The sequence below is a fragment of the Cornus florida genome, unplaced genomic scaffold (assembly GCF_030987335.1).
Source record: "Cornus florida cultivar Cherokee Brave unplaced genomic scaffold, ASM3098733v1 CherokeeBrave_3.0.0_Hap2_Chr02, whole genome shotgun sequence".
NCBI lineage: Eukaryota > Viridiplantae > Streptophyta > Magnoliopsida > Cornales > Cornaceae > Cornus > Cornus florida.
In genome coordinates, this window is record NW_026775572.1 from 19,703,153 (window position 1) to 19,717,644 (window position 14,492).

A 14,492-nucleotide genomic window follows, 5' to 3' on the forward strand; every position below is an offset into this window, starting at 1 on the left:
GAGAGTCAAAATTGGCACTGCCTCTAAAAAAAAAAAAAAAACACAAAGACCTAAGTATTTCATGAGTGAAGTTGGTGAGTATTGAAAATAGACATAAGTGAATCAAATTTTGCTCATCGAAACTGCTAAAAACACGTGTCATTCTCTTCATCTAGGGTTGCAACAATTCAAATGGTCCACGTTTACATCATTCACCTTCTCCACCGTCTCACCCAACTTCACCTGTTTCTGGGTGTTTAGGCATTAGTGGTTATTAGTGTCTTTGACCTAAAGCAAACTCAGTCATTTTCATCATACATCCCAAGTGTTCCTAGTTTTCTTTCTTTAGGGTAGGTTTTGGCTCACGACCTATTTTATTATTTATTTGCGTCAATGGTCCTTTTTAGGGGTGTACAAAAATATGATGAAACTAAAAATTCAAAATGAGATCAGGCAATTTGGTTCGGTTTATTAATAGTTTAATTCAGTCATGGTTCTTAATTTGTAAAATCGTAAAAATTAGGTTTGGTCTCGATTTGATGTACTTAAATACTAAATCGAACTAAACCAAACTGTTAAGTTATATATATATATATATATATTAAATTATACATATAATATAATATAATTCTATAGTGACGGGTTGTTGTAGGTTTTCTGAATTGTGGTGTTTTTTTTTTTAATTAGTAATTCCTAATATATTAGGCTATTAGCCGTTGTGAACGTATTCACTAATTCATTTCAGTTTCAAAAGTGATAGAGAATAATGAATATATTAGTAATTTTGAAAGTATTAACTTATGTTCTACAAGTGAATGTATTAACAGTTCTGAGTGTGTTGATTAACTTGGTTTATTGTTGTGTATTCAGATTGTGTGTTGGTTAACTTGGTTTATTGTTGTGTATTTAGATATAACCGAATCGTACTGAATCGGTGTTTCACGGTTTGGTTTGGTCCGCTTCCTTTCCTCAAATAGTTCGGTTTGGTTCTAGATTTTCTGAAATCCCTAGGAATGGTTTGGTTTCAAAAAAATCTCAAGCCGGTCCAAACCGAACCACGTGCACCCCTAATCCTTCTTGTTCACACTCTTAAGTATTAGCTTGAACCAAAATAACATTTACTAAATATAACAACTCTTGAAAAATATTGAATTGGTGATTTGAATTTAAAATTGGAATAGATCTAATTCGTTATTTTCAAATATAGTATTAATGATTTCTCATGCAATAATGGCGACCTAAATCACATATATAATTCTTTTAAACAGTTGTCACTTCATGCACATTAACATTCAAGGCACACGTTTATTCCCGATCTCATAATGTGCGACTTAAATTTTGCGATTTTTGAGCTCACTCTCATATTCGCTCTTGCTTTTGCACCGCTCTGTGTGACTTAGGTGGGACACCAAATTTCCACACCGGCCAGACAGTAAAGAAAGGAAAAGAAATTTTTTTTAGTTCTGTAAGAAAAAAAAAATTTTGATTTTGACTTGGTTATGTGAAGGAAAAAAACGATATTGAAAAACTTCCTTTGTTTGTGAAATAAAAATCAAGGTGATGTCCAAAAGTGGTTGATTAGGATTTGAATAACAAGAAAGTTTATGTCCTCCGTCTTACTTTTTATTTTTTTATTTTTGTGACAATAAAAAAATAGTCATACGGTATTTACAAAGAGCGTCATAAATGACCGTATAAAGACAAACAAATTATGAAGTAATATAGGAAAATTTGAAGAACGGACTCCAGATTTACTGAAAAACAACGCAACAGCAGAAACCACCAAGGAAGTAAAGTAGCAACGAGAGTGACCCATAGGTCAGACTATCGTCAAGGCAACTACTCCAATACTGCATTCCCAAGGCGCCGCGGCCAACAAAAAATAATGTTTACCTCTTTTCTCCATAATTCTCTGACAACGAATTTATTTCAATTTTTAATTCACAATCATTCAATCCATTTTAAGACAATCATGAGCAGGGACAGAGCTACGCGGTGGTAATTTAGCTTTGTTAATTTAATTTTTTAATTATACATTCATAAAATATTACTATTAACCCTCCTAAAATTATTTTTAAAAATTCATTATTACACTAACCCTCCTAAAATTTTTTTTAAAAATTCATTATTACACCGCTCACTTTATTTTCTGACACCGTCCCTGATCATGATGCAAAACAGAACACTCTTGGTCTTGGAGAGCATGGGAGGCCAGAGCAGAATTTTTTTGAATGGATTGCCACAAAGATCTTCACATCTTCAACAATAATGTCTGCATGTTGGCTTTAAATTCCTCACGGAACTGCACCCTCCTTCAATGACAACTTTAAAACTCTGCAATTTCCGTTTTTTCGAAACTCAAAATTCGCCATTTCCCCCATCTAATCATACGATAAGGCACAATGCTACCACGTAGAATGGATTCAATAATTTATTTTTTATTTTTATTTTTTTCAATAATTTCATTTGTTAATTTTTTAGCCTGCCCTTTCATATACAGTATCCAATAATTGAAATTTGAACGCATATAAGCGTTCTTAAATTTGAATCTATGTTCTTTCAAGAAACTATAACAAATATCAAGGGGTTGATTGACTTGAAATCCTATCTAATTTTTGACACATTTATTAGGATATTTCATAAAATGTACGGAATTAAACAAAAACAAGGACATTGTCGTCCCGTACAATTGTATGATAAGACACAATGCTTAGTATCAAGTGATTCAATAATTTATTTTCAAAGCAATCGGTTGGAAATTTTTTTTTTTTCAATAATTTCATTTGTTGATTTTAGCGTGCTCTTTTTTATATACACTATCCAATAATTAAAATTTGAACACATATAAATAAGCATTCTAAAATTTGCATCTATGTTCTTTCAAGAAACCATAACAAATATCAAGAGGTTGATTGATTTGAGATCCTATCTAATAGTTGATACATTAATTGGACATTAAATTTATTCAGATTTCATAAATTGTACGGAAAAAACGAAAACAAGGAAATAAAAACATCCGAAATTCAAGTGTACCAAATAAAAAGTTGAAACTCGGCCAAATGCAAGCCACCTACAAACAAAAAATAAAATATAATAAAATAAAAAATAAAATTTGAATGCGAGTCCATTTTTGAAAATGACATTATCTAATATGAGTTTAAGAATCAACCATGTCCCACAGGCCATAACTAATAAAGGCACTTATTTATTTATTTATTTTAGACACATAATAAGATGCTCGTTACCAACTATAGGGTTGTGGGTTGTGGTACGTTGATCCAAATTCCTTATTTGACCAACTTCTTACCAACCCCATTTGCAAGCGTGGGCACCACATTGGAAGATGTAAGTGGTCCCACCACGTTCACACTTCGAAACATTTCATCGCAATGTTACAATTGGTTGTATCATAACAAAATGCACTCCATCAATCCAACCGTTGAAACCAAGAATCATGACATCATTAACCGTCATCACAAGCGTCAACGACTGGTAGACTACAACAAGTCTAAGATTGCAAAATATTGGTAAAGTGGGTCCCAATGGTGGGCCCAAGAAAAGACAACCACACTATCCAACCTCACCAACCCCCAACCGGTAACCCCCAACAGGTAGGCGGGCGGTCCAAACTACTACGGAGAGCGAAATACCACCGGTTCGAACCGGCCACCTTCTCCAATATATACCCTTCACATTCCACTTCCCAAACTCAGATTCACGGTTAACCGGCGATCAAAAACTCCGGCGAAGCAGTACAGAAGAACCGTAAAAGTAGAAAGAAATGGCGACCAATGGAGAAGCCGGTAGACACCAGGAGGTTGGTCACAAGAGCCTTTTGCAGAGTGATGCTCTCTACCAGGTTACAAATTAGTCTCAGTTTCTATCTCAGATTAATTTCAGTTTCTATCTATATCATAGATGATTGATTGTTTATATATGTGTGTGTGTATTTCAGTATATACTGGAAACAAGTGTTTACCCAAAAGAGCCAGAGCCCATGAAAGAGCTTAGAGAATTGACTGCCAAGCATCCATGGTGGGTTTGATTGATTGCCGGAATGGTTAATTTTGATATATATATAGATGCACACAAACACACACGTACCCAATTACCCAAATTGCATTTTGTTTGAATTTGTAAAGATTTTGAATCTTGAATTAAACAGGAACATCATGACTACATCGGCTGATGAAGGACAGTTCTTGAACATGCTTTTGAAGCTGATCAATGCCAAGAACACCATGGAGATCGGTGTTTACACTGGTTACTCCCTCCTTGCCACTGCCCTTGCTCTTCCCGATGACGGAAAGGTATAACAATTACTCCGTCCCCCTGTTTGGGTGCAAGAAAATATTCAGCATTTTTTCTTTCTACCCAAACAAACAGAAGAACGAAAAGCAAATGATTAAAAAATTGTCGTTTGTGATGGCAGATTTTGGCAATGGACATAAACAGAGAAAACTACGAACTGGGTCTGCCCGTAATTGAAAAGGCCGGTGTTGCCCACAAAATCGAATTCAAAGAAGGCCCTGCTTTGCCTGTTCTGGATCAAATGATCGAAGATGTAAGTATCATCATCATCAAACCATCTCTTTCTCTCTCTAGAATTGATCAACCTATCTCTCTCTAAATTTGATTGGTGTGATGAATTGACTATGCAGGGAAAGTATCATGGTTCGTATGATTTCATATTCGTGGACGCGGACAAGGACAACTACCTGAACTACCACAAGAGGCTGATAGATCTGGTGAAGGTTGGGGGACTGATCGGGTACGACAACACCCTCTGGAACGGATCTGTGGTGGCACCACCTGATGCTCCGATGAGGAAGTACGTCAGGTACTACAGGGACTTCGTCTTGGAGCTCAATAAAGCCCTGGCCGCTGATCCCAGGATCGAGATCTGTATGCTTCCGGTCGGCGATGGGATTACCCTGTGCCGCCGCATCAGCTGATCAGTCAACCCAATATCATGAAAATGTTGACTGGCTATCGGAAAAAAACCAGCTTCTTTTTTTTTATTTCTTGTTTATTTGTGACTTATATTTGTATTTCATAAAAAGCGATTTGTCAAAGTATGTGGGATAATGTGCAATGAAATTATGAATGACTTTTTAATTAAAAAATAAAAGAAAAGAACTCTGTATATGTGTGGTACTGTTCTGTTATAAAGCCAACACGTGATTTTGGTGTATTAAAGTGTTGTCTTGCGCTACCCAATATATATATTTCCATTTTTGACCATTTATAAAGGATTTAGGGTTAATTGCAATGATACCCCTTAAAATTTATCATAATGACAACCATATATAAGTTGGGCTTTTTTTTAACAATAACAACCCCTCAAGTTTAATAAAGTTAACAAAGACACCCCAACTATCACCTGCCACCTCTGCCACTTAAAGAATTTACATTGTTGTCCTTTTGAATTATCAATTAACTCATTTAAATAATAAAATTACCCTTCTAGCTTTGTATAATAAAAAAATAAAAACAAAACCCAAAAATTTCCCTTCTCCTCCATACCATCCATTACCACCACCTCTATCACCACTACCATCACAACCACTTCACTATTCAAAATCCAAATCTTCAACACACACACACACACACATATCATCAGTTTCAAACACCATATCTTCAATATATATATATATATATATATAAAGTCCTAGACTTTGACGATGGCCGAGGCAGAGGTGGAGGTGGCGTCAACACCATCACAACCTTCACCCTAAGCACGAGAATGATCCAAATTAAGAAGAATGTGGCCATCATAGGGATGGGCCTCTCGTCTCCCTCTTTGGCAACGACGACCCAATTTGATGCGTCCAAATTCCCACCCGATTCAGTGGCCAGATTCGAGGGTTCAACAACGCGGATTTTTGGTGGTGGCGGCAGCGACGGCCAGATCTGAGGGTTCAACGACGCGGATTTTTGGTGGTGGCGGCGGCGGCGAACCAAATCTGAGGGTGTGGTGGCGGCCAAATCTGAGGGTTCAACAACGCGTATTTTTGGTGGTGGCGGCGGCCAGACTTGAGAGTTCAACAACGACGAATTTTTTGGTGGTGGCGACGGCGGGATCCAAGGGTTCAACAACGACGAATTTTTTGGTGGTGGCAGCGGCAACAACGGTGGTGTGGGATTTAGGGGTGGAGAGGTCTAGGTATTTGGTGGTGGGTTTAATGGAGGGAGCATGGGTTGGGTTTGTTAGGGTTAGGGTTTGAGAGATTATGGTTAGAGAAGGTGAGAGGTTAGAGGTGGTGACATATACTGATAATGTACCAAGGGCAAAAACGTCATTTAGGAGTTTTGATTATTTTTTAATTTAAATTAATAAAATATTGAAGGGCAATCTTGACTTTTCACACCTCTTAAGGGCCTGTTTGGATACAATTTCTGACAAGGGGTATCATTGTTAAAAAAAAGCCCAACTTATATATGACTGTTATTATGACAAACCTCAAGGGGTGTCATTGTAATTAACCCAAGGATTTAATTAATGCACTCCTGTCTCTCTAATATCCAGTTAAAATAGACTTAATGCATGTTGAAGACAGTGGATATTAGGTAAACAACACCCATTAATGATATTAAAATAGACTTAATGCATGCTGCCCTTTAATGTAAAGACAGCAGATATTAGGTAAACAACACCCATTAAATTTGGTGGTATGTCATCCAAAATGTACATGGTCTTAAAAAATAATAATAATAATAATAGAAATAAAACATTGTGTATGTAAAAAAAAATTCTTCTTAGAGTTAGCCCGATTCAAAAAAGAAACTTCAGGGATTTACGAATTTACCTCTACTAGAAAAAGAAATTTCTGGGATTTACGGATTTACCTCTACTGAAGCCGCTGTGCCCTAGAGCATGTGTATTTTACGGATTTACCTCTACTGACGCCGCTATGCCCTAGAGCATGTGTATGTAAATTTACTGATCCAAATTATTGAAACTTTTATATCCCTTTAGGGGTAAGTAATATTCCGCTATGCCCTAGAGCATGTGTATGTAAATTTACTGATCCAAATTATCGAAACTTTTATATCCCTTTAGGGGTAAGTAATATTACCTCCGTCCCTTTATATTTGTCTACATCGTAAACTGTGACGTAAGTATGAGTTTACTTGGTCAGCCTGAGCATTGGTCCAAATGCTCTAAAAATAAGCCTATAGGAAAAGAAAGAAACAAATAATTGAAAATCCTATAAAAACAAATGGTGTGAGCTTTGAGGTAGTTCCTGTTAGAAGGGAACATAGAGATGCAGAAAAATAAATATGTTTGATAAGTCGATGCATTTAGAATATATTTGACTGTTTTTAACACTTTTAAAGGCAATAACATTATGCAAACAAGAGCCAGTGGGCTCCATTCATGCTTACTATTAATCATACAGGAGCCCTATAGTTTCTCCAAAATTATTTCCTGCCATACAGTTTCTCCAAAATTATTTCCTTTTGGTCTCAGAGTAACCCTCTATTGAATGTGTGGGCAGTTTCAGGATCCTTGTAGTAGGTGTAAGGCAATGCCGGGGAGCCATTCTGTATCCCCCTTATGTACAGAGAGAGATCCGATCCGCTCTCGCCCTCGCCATTACAGAGTATCCTCAGCTATCCAAGATAACAAACTATTACCATTAGCAACCTCAGCCATCTGAGCTCTCACCATTACGGGAGTAAACTCAACTATCCAAGATAACAATCTATTACCATTAGATAGTGATAGGGGAAAAAAAACCCTAAGCTGACCAGACGCCTAAAATTTGGTCTTCAACTTACCCGGGATAAGATAAGGGTGTTCAGTTAACAGTGATAGAGGAGTTCAGTTAACAGTGATAGAGGAGATCAATTGAGTATGATAAATCAAATCTCAACTTGCTCAACTGAGAGAGCGAGAGTGAACCTGATAATTCAAAATGATTGTGTGCTAGTTTGTTCTTGGATAAATTAAACATCTCTATTTTCTACTAACACAATGGTCAAAGCTTCAACCAAGCCTAGAGCTTGCATTCCTGGTTAACCTGTTAATGTTGGTGACTAAACTTACAAGGTAAAATACAAATTTACTTGACTTGCTTATTTTTCACCATTACATTTTTCAGCGACCAGTTTGAACTAAAATCTGTCCATTTTATCAAAAATCCCTCCCCCCCCTTCCCCCCCCCCCCCCAAAAAAAAAAAAAAAAAAAAAAAAAGCAACACTTCATCACAGCATGCATAAATAAATAAAAAAGACATCTTATGTGCAGCAGCACACTCCTAAAAATGAACCATACATATCCATCAATAAAAAGAAGAAAGCAAGCAAAAACAACTATATGAAAGCATATGAAATTACAAAAGATTGCACACAAATATATAAGGTTTCAAAATGTTCTCAACGTATGGCAACTTGAGAAGTAATACTAAATAATTATTCCACCATCATCCTGCTAAGGTGGCATTGCATATCAAACAATAATACACAGCCATTTTAGACTAATACTACTAAATCTGTCAAAGGCCAAAACTAACAGAATTGGCCATCCAATCTCCAAAATCTCTTCAAATGCCAAATTCCAATAACCCCATCAATCTTGCGGACTCCAACAGGAAAGAAAAACTAAAATGGAATGTCAAAATTGTTCGGAATAGTAAACCAGGAATATCACATGAAACAGTGACTTGCCAAGAGGCAAGAGCCCTAATAGTAAGTTCCATAAATCTGTAACCTCAGTCATGAATCACATAGCTTGAAACTCTAGACACAGATGCCTTGCATGCACATAAAAAACTAACACACGAGCACAATACTAAATTGAATGCGGCCACGCATACATGCACATTTTTTTTTGGATTCTTTGGTAGATGGAACATGTGCACGCTCATGCACACAAATATACAATCTTTATTTTCAATGGATTAAGATAGTGCAACATTGCATTATGAATTGGTCCATAAGAGCAGAAGGCTCAGAAAGACATCTAATTTTAATAATACTTGTGAGGTAACGAAAATGTAGTCAACCCTCCCTCTTTAAGAGTCATATGTCATGTAAGAGTTTAAACAATTTGGTCAACTTTTGTGACACATTCCTAAAATATAGTGTGTGGTCAATCCATTTTGGAGGGTTGTACAGAATACATTTTTGCCTTATACATTTTTGTAAAAAATACTAGATAGAAAATATAAAAGCATTTATAAAGCAACCAATTTTACTCAAAGAAAAATATTTCAACATAACAGTGAATATTAATGTCAAAACTGATCATAGAAAATAATAATTCAAGCTTAAATGCCTAGTATGAAAAATATGTTTACAAATATCACTTACGAAAGTACTAAAATCTAGAAATTGTAACTAAGGAGGTGGAAGTGGGCTATAAATCTGATGGATCACCCTACGTAAAACAAGCTAAGCAATTAAGCCTTCCAAAATCAACAAGCTAGGTAATTGAGCCTTCCAACACCCAAAGATTTGGTAAATGTAATGTGCAAGTTAATTGTTATACTCTTTGTACACAGACTCTAGAGAGACTTAACAGGTAGGAATTTTAAAGAAGAGACGCAGGTTGTGTTGAAAAGAGAAGGTAACATGCCAAGACCGTCTGTTGGGGAGAAATCGATTATATGGAGGTAAATTGGAGATTAGAATTTGTTTTTAAAACATTAACCACTAGCAGTGTTATGAGCTTAAAATTTTGGCCAATTTTAAGTAGTGCTTAATTTTTTAAGTGATAATATAAATTGTTACCAAACAAACATTTTTTAAAAAAAATCACTGCAATTGTAACCGAAAGTACTGAAATAAATGCATTTTGAAACCACTTAAAATATTAATCACCACTTAAAAGAAGAGGGGTGTCAATGGTAAGTGGTTAAGGTTTTTATTTTTTATTTGAAAAAACCCATTTACCGCTCTTCGTCTAGCTTTTCTACATGTGAAGTCTTTCTAGACTCATCTAGAAGAATGATAAAAATCAACTTGACTAGTGACTCAAAATATAATTGCATAGCATAAGTTTCATGTACAATCCCTTCAAATATTGACTCAAATATACTCGCCTAGCTTGGGATTCATAAGCAATCCCTTCAAATATTATAGTCTATCATTCTAGAATTACAATTTCTAATATTTTCTCCTTTTTAAAAATTTGTATACAAAATAGATCTTATTACTACCTAAATAATATTTGTACACATAATTTTCATATGAAACATTCAATTTTAAAATTATATTAAAGAGTAATGCTTAAACAATGTTCATTGTCTAAGTTTGAATTAATATTTTCTATGTTCAAATTTGACATTAATATATATAATTAAATTGATATATTTGTTTGAGTGAAATTAGTTGATTTGTAAATATTTTATATTGTATAAATAGTATCTTCTATAAAAATGTTACTGAGTAAAAAAAGTTATCGAGGGATCTGCACAACTTTCAAATTCCAGCATTTGTATTCAGAAATGAATTCATAGCTTAAAATTAGTGTTATCAAACAGGTTTTCAAACTAATACATTCAACACTTAAAATTCTAACTTAATTTTTAGTTTTATCAAACAACATCTAGTAAACCAAAATTAACTGCACGGTTCTTACAATTATCCCACAATCTCTTTAGTAAGAAGGAAAATAATATATATATATATATATATACACACACACAGATATATGTATATATATAACAACTTAGTGGTTTAAAATGATGAAAAAACATTCAGGACATTTCAATTAAGCTAAATACAAGCATACAAACAATGCACAATATACACAGGAGACATCAGAGACGAACAAGATCAGAACCTGAACACAATTTAAAGATAAATCCATACGAAAATTCCATATTCAAATTTGAACTTCTAAATTCAAAAACTTTAATGACTCAATAACACATTAAAATCAAAACAGCTAAATACGCGAAACAGAAATCTTATGGTCTTTGATAATAAAAACAAGTAAACATAACCCAAAACATGGATAGTTTAGAAGCATAAGCATACGAGCAGTACCACACTCAACGGTACGACTTCTGGAACCTAGCACGAGCACCGCGACCGCCGAACTTCTTGGGCTCGCAGCGCCTGGGGTCGGCGACGAGGAGGGTCCGATCGTACCTGACGAGGATGTCCTTGATCTCCTTCTTGGACTGCTCGTCGACGTACTTCTGGTAGAAGGCAACGAGGGCTTTGGCGATGCTCTGACGGATGGCGTAGATCTGGGACGTGTGACCACCGCCCTTCACTCGGATGCGCATGTCGACGCCGGCGAAGCGGTGGCGGCCGAGTAGGAGGATGGGCTCGTAGGCCTTGTATCGGAGGATCTCCGGCTCCACGAGCTCAATTGGGCAACCGTTGATCTTGATCAGCCCACGCCCTTTCTTGCAGTAGGTCACGGCCACCGCGGTCTTCTTGCGGCCGAAACACTGGACCGATTCGATCGTAGTAGGAGCAGAAGCAGCCATGTTTGGTTGTTTTGGTGGTGTGGTGACTCTCGACTGGTAAAACCCTAACCCTAGAAAGCTGGTTTGAAATGAAAATGCATAGAAGAGGCGAAAAAAGGAGAGGGCAAAAAAAGTATATATAGTGGTGTTGAATTAGGGTTTTTGGAGATCCGTGAAAATATCCCTGCTATTAGTTGTAACTACGATCATGGCATATTGCTGGATTCGTGGGTCAAATGGCCCAAAACAAGTCCATCATCTCCTGGGCCTCTGGTCATTCGGCTAAACTGATGGAAGGACCCTTTTTGATAGAAAAATATATGTTTTTTTATTTTTTATTATTATTTTTTTTTAAACTCAAGTATTGTCTCTTCTTTCTTTTTAAACCAACAGTCGAGAATGTTAAACTCATGTTGGGCCCCTATTTTTTTCATGTTGGGCCACGGCCTTTGTTCTCCGGTCCATCTTACATCCATTCAAGGACTTTCTGAAATTTATTAAACTACCCTTACTTTACTTTTCTTATATCTACACTAATAGGATATATATCAAAATCAGCACAGCACTGTTGCGTGTTTTTTATGAAGTTTGATGCTTATACTACTTATAGGAGATATCAAAATCAGCACTGTTGCGTGTTTTTTTTAATGAAGTTTGATGCTTACCTTGACAATGATAGCATGCTCTGTTTTTTCAGTTGATAGCTCGTGTTGTATATATGAGCAGATGCATAATATGTGCTATCATAAATATGTTGAATCTGTTTTGGGATTTGAAGGCTATGTTTTCTCTTGTGTAAATAGATGATCATGTATGGTGAGAAAGATAACTACAATTTTTGCTAATGCATTTTTTGGCATATCCCACATGATGAAACTCAATTATAGAAGCATCTTCATGCAATATTTAAGTGCATTGAAGTTTTACTTTATTTAATTACGAGTTTTACATTCTTAAGTACGAGTTTTACATTCTTAAGTACGAGTTTTACATTATTGCAGTTACCGTTTTATTTTACTTAAGCACAAGTTTATATTATTCAGTAAAGATTTTACATTATTCAGTAAATGTTTTACATCAGTGCAATGAATGTTTTACATAAGTTTAATGAATCTCTTTTTACAACTCCTCCTCCTTCTCCCTGTTGTACTCTTTTGCAAGAGTAGGTAGTGGCAACAAAGGTCCAAGAGACGAGCGTTTGAAGTTGATCTTGGAGAGAGTGATAAAATAAGAGACCCAAAGAGAAAATTCTTATCTAAAATAGGATTTTGTCTTAAGATTCAGAAAGAGAAAATATAGAAAGAGAGATGAGAATTCGAAATGGGCCTTGTCTAAAATGAGTCTCTCAGCACAAAAGTGTGCCTTAGGTTTGCAAATGGTGAGAAAGAGGAGTAAATTTCAGATTGGAAATGGTTAGAGAGATGAGATGGAAAGAGAAGTAAGGGTAGTTCAGTAAATTTCATAAAATGCTTAAAGGTAATTTGGTCTCCATGTATTCATGAAGAGTAAAAATCAACAGATTTATAATTACTTTTGCTTAGAGTATTTTTTTATGAGTTTATTTTTGAATGTTTACACTCTAATAAATAAGACTTCCTAAAGTATTTTTTTAATTAAATTACCCCACTAAAAATTGTCATAATCCTCAACCATAGTAGAATTGTGTATCATTTTATTCTTTAGAACAAAGGGATGCAATGTTTACAATACAAACCACACGTAGGAAACCAGAGATTTGGAAATGCACTTTGAATTATTATATTCAGAAGAAACTGGTGTATGACCGTGACAAATCACGTTGAAGAATTAAATACATTCAGATGTGTTAGGTTTCTTTCGGAAACACGGGAGAGAGAGAGAGAGAGAGAGGAAAAAAAAAAAAAAAGGATTATGAGATAAAAGAAAAGAAAAGAAAGGATAGATATAATAATATTCATATTTGGATGGGTAGCAGATAAAAGAAAGGAATAGGCAATATTTTTGTTTGGATGGATAGAAAAGAAAATAAATGAATGAATAATTTATCATTTTACCCTTTTGTGGTGTCAGAGTCAGTAGGGCAAATCATTTCAGCCTCCATCTCTATTCTCGTTCCCCCCCCCCCCCCCCCCCCCCCGCCGCTGCCGCAGCAACCTGCAAACTATATATATATATATATATCTTATATTTTAAGGAGATGTATTCCCTTCTCTCTCTCTCTCTATATATATATATAATATTCTATTTTTCAAAACCCATATACAAGAATCAGAAGTTCAAAATAAGAATTAGAAGTTCAAAAGCCATATGTATTCCCCCCCTCTCTGCAACTGCAAACTACAAATTCTACAAGAATCAGAAGTTCAAAACCCATATTTCAAATCATATGGGTAGAGAGAGATGGCAATTGAGAAGAGTGGCAGTAACTCTGCTTCTTCTTCCTCCTCGTGCTTCTCCCATTTTTGGTCCTCTGCTCTCCGATCCAAGCCCCTTCATAATACTCCTTTCTCAGAAGCCGCCATTCGTACAGTTTCCGATAAAGGTCTCATACGCTGTCTCGGCCTCTTCCCATTGTTCCAGCTCGGTCGCCGTCTCAAGCTTGCCCCTTCTCTCAAGATTGCTTTTGTAATTTGTTCCATTTCTCTCCAAATCTTGTCAATTTTGGAGGGATTCCAAATGTCCCTCCCAATTCTTTCTTTTCTCTTCCATTTCTCCCATCTAAACACACTAATTACTATCATTCCCTTTCCTTTCTCTCCAAATCCCTCTAAATCCCTCAATCCAAACGAAGGCCTCACATTAAATGGAAAAATATCAAATGGGACCAAATTCCTAAATGCTGACCTAGAAAGTTAAAAAGGTAATTAATTTAGTTCAAAAAAATTTAATTATTAACAAGCAATCATGAATTGGAAATACAGACACCAATCGATGACCAAGATTTCATTTGAGATAGTGTATAATATTGTTGGCTACGTAAAATTATTACTTTGACACATAGTGGATTATCATTAAACAAGAATTCAAACTTTTATTTTGTCTTGATACATGACAAATATGGAATATTTAAGAAAAAAAACACGACTTACTATTGGTGAATAATA

The 14,492-nt window shown here is 35.5% G+C and overlaps 2 protein-coding genes across 2 annotated transcripts; one reads left to right on the plus strand and one right to left on the minus strand.

Annotated features, from left to right (window-relative positions):
• The first annotated feature begins 3,672 nt into the window (after positions 1 to 3,672).
• Positions 3,673 to 5,127, plus strand: LOC132294097 (caffeoyl-CoA O-methyltransferase). Its single transcript, XM_059791828.1, has 5 exons — positions 3,673 to 3,838; positions 3,935 to 4,014; positions 4,145 to 4,289; positions 4,412 to 4,543; positions 4,641 to 5,127. The coding sequence occupies exons 1-5, from the start codon at positions 3,761 to 3,763 to the stop codon at positions 4,932 to 4,934; spliced, it is 729 nt and encodes a 242-aa protein (XP_059647811.1). The 5' UTR covers positions 3,673 to 3,760; the 3' UTR covers positions 4,935 to 5,127.
• A 5,635-nt stretch (positions 5,128 to 10,762) lies between these two features.
• Positions 10,763 to 11,533, minus strand: LOC132294098 (small ribosomal subunit protein uS9). Its single transcript, XM_059791829.1, has one exon. It carries the CDS (start codon positions 11,428 to 11,430, stop codon positions 10,984 to 10,986), a length of 447 nt encoding a protein of 148 aa, XP_059647812.1. The 5' UTR covers positions 11,431 to 11,533; the 3' UTR covers positions 10,763 to 10,983.
• Positions 11,534 to 14,492: the final 2,959 nt, after the last annotated feature.

Excerpts from the sequence above, each read along its gene's own strand:
- LOC132294098 (XM_059791829.1), bottom strand. The coding sequence starts at position 11,430 with ATGGCTGCTTCTGCTCCTACTACGATCGAATCGGTCCAGTGTTTCGGC.
- LOC132294097 (XM_059791828.1), top strand. The coding sequence starts at position 3,761 with ATGGCGACCAATGGAGAAGCCGGTAGACACCAGGAGGTTGGTCACAAG. Across the intron at positions 3,839-3,934 it reads AGAGTGATGCTCTCTACCAG|TATATACTGGAAACAAGTGT; the intron begins GTTACAAATTAG and ends TGTGTATTTCAG. Across the intron at positions 4,015-4,144 it reads TTGACTGCCAAGCATCCATG|GAACATCATGACTACATCGG; the intron begins GTGGGTTTGATT and ends TGAATTAAACAG.